The 7,465-nt window shown below is 52.8% G+C and overlaps 1 protein-coding gene across 1 annotated transcript; it reads left to right on the top strand.

Moving 5' to 3' along the window:
* Positions 1-2,569: 2,569 nt before the first annotated feature.
* On the top strand, positions 2,570-6,849 carry LOC128021394 (uncharacterized). Its single transcript, XM_052608526.1, has 2 exons — positions 2,570-6,398; positions 6,686-6,849. The coding sequence occupies exons 1-2, from the start codon at positions 2,585-2,587 to the stop codon at positions 6,697-6,699; spliced, it is 3,828 nt and encodes a 1,275-aa protein (XP_052464486.1). The 5' UTR covers positions 2,570-2,584; the 3' UTR covers positions 6,700-6,849.
* Positions 6,850-7,465: the final 616 nt, after the last annotated feature.

Genomic DNA, 7,465 nt, shown 5'->3' with positions numbered 1-7,465 from the left:
GGTTTAAGTAGTGATTGGGCAGATTTTATTGTGAAAATCTGGCAACCCTGGAAAGTAGTAGTATTAGTAGTAGTAGTAGTAGTAGTAGTACTTTATTGTTCAGCCTAAGTTGAAAATTGATCTTTGTTCTTGTCATAAAATCACAAAAGAATACACAACATCCAATAAATACATCTAACCATACACAACATCCACAATGACAAAATTAAAATATAAATTTCCTACCTCTATTCAAAAGACTTATTGCATTTGGTACGAAAGTTTGTTTATATATACACCTTTAATTGCTTTTGGTGTACTGTAACAACAACCTGATGGTAATAATTCAAACACGATCCAATTTGGTATAACTGAGCAACTGACTTTTGCTTTAATCCTATAATTTTTCCAGCTACTCTTATAATTCTGTCTAATTTAACTTTATTCACAGAAGTAACTTGTCCAAACCACACAGTTATATTATACCCTAAAACACTCTCAATTAAACCTGTATAAACTCCTTGCAACCCAGCTTTACTCACACAAAATTATTTTAGTTTCCTTAGCAAGAATAGCCTTTGATTTGCTTTCTTTCAAATAAGAGCCACATTATCAGAGAAGTTCAATTTACAGTCAATCATGATTCCTAAATACTTAAAAGTCTTCACAATTGCAACAGTTTGATCACATAACATTATGTCTGTTAGAGGCTCTGAATAATTTAAAATCAACTCTTTTGTTTTACTTACTTTTATCAATAAAGAACTTTATTCACACCATATTTCTATTTACAAAACCTGCTCCTCGTACTCAAAACGTACAGTCTTTCCATAAAAGAGCCACAAGTGCCATATCATCTGCATATTTATATAGTAGTTTGTAATTCTCATGCTGCACTCTTATACCACTTGTATAAACAGAAAATAAAAGAGGTGACAGGACGCATCCTTGGGGTGCCCCCGTGATTAAAGATATAATATCTGATTTGAACCCCCGAGCACAAACTCGTTGTGGTCAATTTGTTAGAAAATACTTTATCCAATAAACTATTTCCCCATTCACACTTAGAACACAGAGACGTCCCAAGAGTAAATGTATCTGCATGGTATTAAAGGCAGAGGTGTAATCAATAAAAAGAACACGCAAATAAACCTCTGCTTGTTGTAAATGGTTAGTAATTGTATCGACCAGAGTGAGCGTTGCATCCTCTGTTCCTCTTTGTGATTCATATGCAAATTGCAGTACATCTAATTGTTCTGATATGTATGGTTTTAGATGAAAACTAACTCCTCTTACCATGCATTTAGCTAGTATTGAGTTTAACGCCACAGGACAAAAGTCCTATGGATCTCTTGCTCTCACTTTTTTTGGAAGGGGTTGTATAAATGGTAACTTCCATGTACATGGTATCATCTGTAAGTCTAATAAAACCTGAAATAATTAAACACTAAGAAATCCGCCAATGTTTCACATCCTCTACCGGAAAAACTCCAACACCTGTATCATGCAACACTACCAAACAACCGCAAACATTCACCGTGACACCAGAGCAATGCCAACAATCTAGTGTGCATTTTGAGAGAAATGTCAAACTGGCAATTGTTCGCTGGAGGCGAACTTAAATATATGCAAGTAACCCAGGGAAATTCGGGCAATAAGTCAAGTGATAGTTTGAGCAAGAAACGACGATAAAGTATCTGCAAACACAATGAAGGGTGAGTACAGGGCTTTTATATTCCTTGTGTTGAGTGCCAATTGGCTAGATCTAATTGTAAAATGTGATGTGGCATTAAGTCTTCCTGGTAGAACTTGTGCTTATGCTTCCATTACATTAACAGTTTTTCTGAATTGCTAAAACACATTTCTTGAAATCATCACTCATTTTCTCAATACTGTGACGAGCACTCCCAGAGGAATCAGCGTCGCCCTGGAAACCAAACCAAAACACCTGCACGCCCTCGTCACCGGCTGATCGGTCACAGCTGCTCCCCATCAGCCAGCACAGTGAAAAGCAGCACATGTTGCACTGAGAAGAGGTTCTCAAACAGAATGCAAAGCTGGACTAACCCCTCTCTCCTATCCCCACAGAAAGCAGCGAGTGACCGACAGCCCACACCCTTTGGAGCACGTCTGGACACCCACTTTCCCCCTTGATTGGCACAGAGGAGCACGGAGAGCACACGGGGAGCACCAACCAGCGGAAAGCAGATCAGGACACTTCACCAGGCACCCTTCACTTTTCAATAAACCCACCCTCCGGGGCTTTTGATTTCACGTGCCTCTTGTCGAGTGGTTCTTCACCCCGTGACAGTGGTGGAGAATGCGGGCAGAACAGTGAGGAATCACCGACAAGGTCACCGCCCCAACTCCTAATTTTTTTTTGCTTTCTGTCAGCAGCACCACGGAAGGCGGCACGCGCGGCCCCGCGATGGAGGACGTCTTACAACGCCTCGCTGAGGTTAGCATCCGCCAGCAGCAAATAGCGGAACACCTCGCCACTCGCCTAGGCAGGACGGAGGATGAACTCGCCGCCGTCCGGGCGGCCGCGGCCCAGCGCGTTCCGCTACCTGAGCCTCGGGCACAAGCCACCCGTCTGTTGCCCAAGATGACGGCCGATGACGATGTGGAAGCCTTCCTTCAGGTCTTCGAAAACACTGCCCACCGAGAGGGATGGCCAGAGGACGAGTGGGCGCGTGCGCTGGCACCCCTACTCACCGGTGAAGCACAGATGGCTTACTTCTCGCTCCCCCTGACGAGTGCCGACAGTTATGTCGAAGTGAAGCGAGAGATCCTGGCGAGGCTGGGCCTCTCCCCTATAAGTGCCGCCCAGCAGTTCCACGAGTGGGAATACAAGCCCCGGGTGCCAGCCCGTGCCCAGGCAGCCGAACTCAGCCGCCTCGCCCAGCACTGGCTGTTGGCAGGAAACCCCACACCAACACAGGTAGCGGAACGAGTGGTGGTCGATCGCCTCCTGCGCGCACTACCACGCGCCCACCGACAGGCCGTCGGCATGAGGGACCCACGTGACGTCCGGGAACTAGTGGAGGCGATCGAGCTGGCGGATGCCGTTCATCCCAGCGGGGCAGGGGACCGGCTGCCGCCCTTCCCCCGGAGGGTGGTCCAGGAGCGACGCCCGCTCGAAGGCACCGCGCGACCCGTCAGCAGGCCGACGGTTCCCCCACCGCGAGATGAGCCCATGCCAAGTGCCGAACCACCGTCGCCTCCGCGAGCCTGGCTGGCAGGCTGCATCCTTCACCAACGGGTGCCGGCGGGAGCCCCCGAAGCAGATGTGAGGGTGGATGGAAGACGGTTCCGGGCCCTGCTGGACTCAGGCAGTGCGGTCACCCTCATCCAGGCGCGGCTGTGCGCCCCGCGAAGCGGCCGGAAAAACTTCCTACCGATTACCTGTGTGCACGGAGACACTCGTCAAGTACCGGCCCGTGAAATGGTCATTTCGTCCCCCCAAGGCACCTGGCCAGTGGAGGTAGGCCTAGTGAAGGACCTGCCGGTGGCCGTACTGCTTGGAAGGGATTGGCCCGGCTTCGAGAAGCTGCTGTCCGCCGCTACCCAGCCTGCCAGCCCCAAGGGGAACCGTCGAAGACCGAGGCGGCCGCCTGGACCCCGCCGCCGACCGGCCCTGCTCGTCTCCGACAGTGGGAGAGAAGGTGAGGCCCCCTCCCAATCTACTAATCTGTTTTATGATGTCTACCAACAGGCCGCTGGAGGGGGCTCTTTCGCCAAGGAACAGCGGGAGGACGACCGACTCAAGCACTGTTGGAGCCAGGTGCGAGTCGTGGATGGAGAGGACGTCCTCCCCCGGCCCCACCCTCTCCCACATTTTGTCGTAGAGAATGGCCTGCTGTATTGTGTCGCCCAGCGTAGGGGGGAGGAGAAAAAGTTACTAGTTGTGCCTCGTGCCAAGACCGAGACCATTCTGGAGCTGGCCCATTCCCACCCCATGGCAGGACACCTCGCGGCAGCCAATACTGCCCAACGCATCCGCGACCGTTTCCATTGGCCGGGCCTGGACGCCGAGGTAAAGCGGTTCTGCCAGGCCTGCCCGACCTGTCAGGCCACGTCGCCCCGGACTCCTCCCCCCAGCCCGCTCATCCCGCTGCCTATCATCGAGGTGCCCTTCGAGCGGATTGGAATGGACATAGTGGGGCCGTTGCCGAAGTCTGCCCGAGGGCATGAGCACATCCTGGTCATCGTCGACTATGCCACCCGGTACCCAGAAGCAGTCCCCCTGCGGAAGGCCACCGCAAAGTCCATCGCCCAGGAGCTGTTTCTGCTGGCCAGCCGAGTCGGCCTCCCCTCAGAGATCCTGACTGACCAGGGAACCCCCTTTATGTCCCGGCTAATGGCTGACCTCTGCCGGCTGCTGCGGGTGAAGCAGTTGAGGACCACTGTTTATCACCCCCAGACGGATGGCCTCGTAGAGAGATTTAACCAGACCCTCAAGCAAATGCTCAGACGTGTGGCGGCGGAGGACAAGCGGGATTGGGACCTCATGATCCCCTACGTGCTCTTCGGGATCCGCGAAGTTCCCCAGGCCTCAACTGGCTTCACCCCCTTCGAGCTCCTGTTTGGCCGTCAACCCCGGGGCCTCTTGGACGTGGCCCGGGAAGCGTGGGAGCAGCAGCCGGCCCCGCATCGTACCGTCATCGAACATGTCCGGCAAATGAGGGAACGGATCGACCGAGTGATGCCGTTAGTCCGGGAACACCTCACCAGGGCCCAACAAGCGCAGCAACGTCATTATGACCGGACAGCCCAGCCACGGGAGTTCCAACCGGGAGACCGCGTCATGGTCCTGGTCCCCAGCTCCGCCTGCAAATTTCTGGCCTCCTGGAAGGGGCCCTACTCGGTCGTCGAGAGGGTTGGACCGGTCACTTACCGCCTGAGACAGCCGGGACGACGGCAGGCGGAGCAACTCTACCACGTCAACCTCCTAAAGAAATGGGTGGGGACCCGGGACCAAGTAGCTGCCCTAAGCCTCACCGAGCCCGTGGTTGTGGATATCAACCCCCACCTTTCGGCTGCCCAGAAGACGGAGCTGCAGCACCTGGTCAGTCAGTTCCAGGATGTGTTCTCCTCTCAGCCCGGGCAGACCAACGTGCTTCAACACCATATCCGGACGCCCCCAGGAGTCGTCGTTAGGCAACGGCCCTACCGAGTCCCGGAGGCTCGTCGGCAGGCTATTGAGGAAGAGGTCCAACAGATGCTAAAGTTGGGGGTAATAGAACCATCCCGGAGTCCGTGGTCCAGCCCCATTGTGATGGTCCCAAAGCCGGATGGCACCCTCCGCTTTTGTAACGACTTCCGCCGCCTGAACGAAGTCTCCGAATTCGACGGGTACCCCATGCCTCGGGTGGACGAACTGCTGGACCGGCTAGGAAGGGCCCGGTATATCAGCACCCTAGACCTAACCAAGGGCTATTGGCAGGTACCGCTCTCCGAGGCCGCCAAGCCGAAAACCGCCTTCTCCACCCCCAGTGGCCACTGGCAGTACCGGACCCTTCCCTTCGGCCTACATGGGGCCCCCGCGACGTTCCAGCGAATGATGGACATCCTCCTGCGGCCTCACCAAGCTTACGCGGCCGCCTACCTGGATGACGTCGTGGTCCACTCCGAGGCGTGGGACGAACATCTGGATCGTCTGCGGAGGGTGCTCTCGGAGCTCCGGCGGGCTGGACTTACCGCCAACCCCCGAAAATGCCACCTAGCCCTCTCTGAGGCCAAGTACCTGGGCTATCAAGTCGGCCGAGGACTCATCCGGCCGCAAGACAAGAAAGTTGAGGCCATCCACGCCACACCAAGACCGGAGACAAAGACCCAGGTACGAGCCTTCTTGGGGTTGGCGGGTTATTATCGTTGTTTTATCCCCAACTTCTCCTCTTTAGCCGCCCCCCTGACAGACCTGACCAGGAAGGGGCAGCCGGAGAAAGTATGCTGGACCCCGTCGGCGGAAGAAGCCTTCTCCCAGGTGAAAGCAGCACTCACGTCCTCGCCGGTACTCCGCGCCCCGGACTTTAGCTGCCCCTTCCTGCTGCAGACGGATGCTTCCGACACAGGACTAGGAGCGGTCCTCTCCCAAATTCAGGAAGGTGAGGAGCATCCGATCATCTACATCAGCAGGAAGCTGTCCCCCGCCGAGAGGAAATACGCCGCTGTGGAGAAGGAAGCCCTGGCCATCAGGTGGGCAGTCCTGGAGCTCCGGTACTACCTCCTGGGCCGCAAGTTCACCCTGGTAACCGACCACGCGCCCCTACAGTGGATGGCCCGCGCCAAGGACACCAACGCCAGGGTGACTCGCTGGTTCCTAGCGCTCCAGGACTTCCACTTCGAAGTCCGCCATCGAGCTGGGGCCGCCAACGCGAACGCCGATGGCCTCTCCCGGATCTGGACAGCTTATGCAGGTCTGTCAGGGGTCATTCCCCACCCTCCCCTAATCTCACCCCTACTTTCTACATGTCTTCGCAGGACCAGAACGACACTTAGGGGGGGGGGATGTGACGAGCACTCCCAGAGGAATCAGCGTCGCCCTGGAAACCAAACCAAAACACCTGCACGCCCTCGTCACCGGCTGATCGGTCACAGCTGCTCCCCATCAGCCAGCACAGTGAAAAGCAGCACATGTTGCACTGAGAAGAGGTTCTCAAACAGAATGCAAAGCTGGACTAACCCCTCTCTCCTATCCCCACAGAAAGCAGCGAGTGACCGACAGCCCACACCCTTTGGAGCACGTCTGGACACCCACTTTCCCCTTGATTGGCACAGAGGAGCACGGAGAGCACACGGGGAGCACCAACCAGCGGAAAGCAGATCAGGACACTTCACCAGGCACCCTTCACTTTTCAATAAACCCACCCTCCGGGGCTTTTGATTTCACGTGCCTCTTGTCGAGTGGTTCTTCACCCCGTGACAATACCTTAAACACAAATCCAAACCTTAAAACTAAATTCCAATACCTTGACTCTTCAGGCAAAACCATACATACATTAGTTAATAATATACACACTACATATCATTCGTTAGACACTACTATAAAAAGTGTACAGTGCATGTAGTTAAAGCAAAATTGTAAAAAAAAAAAAAAAAAAAAAAGTTTATTGTATATAGTAAATAGTTTGCAATACTGAGTTTGGTGAATGTACATATTTAATTTCAAAAAGAAAAACATACACACAGATATATACAGGTGCTGGTCATATAATTAGAATATAACCAAAAAGTTGATTTATTTCACTAATTCCATTCAAAAAGTGAAACTTGTATATTATAGCAATTCATTACACACAGACTGATATATTTAAAATGTTTATTTCTTTTAATTTGTATCATGCAACACGGCTGCGTTGACCTTGGACCTCAGAAAACACAGTGGACCAACACCAGCAGATGACATGGCACCCTAAACCATCACTAACTGTGGAAACTTTACATTGGACTTCAAGCAACATGGATTGTGTGGCTCTCAGATTCC

This window comes from Carassius gibelio, chromosome A2, assembly GCF_023724105.1.
Source record: "Carassius gibelio isolate Cgi1373 ecotype wild population from Czech Republic chromosome A2, carGib1.2-hapl.c, whole genome shotgun sequence".
NCBI lineage: Eukaryota > Metazoa > Chordata > Actinopteri > Cypriniformes > Cyprinidae > Carassius > Carassius gibelio.
The sequence above is the reverse complement of the archived record's forward strand: the minus strand, read 5'-3'. Positions and strand labels throughout refer to the sequence as shown.

What these genes read in the sequence shown, in the direction of transcription:
- LOC128021394 (XM_052608526.1), top strand. Translation starts at nt 2,585, where the DNA reads ATGACGGCCGATGACGATGTGGAAGCCTTCCTTCAGGTCTTCGAAAAC.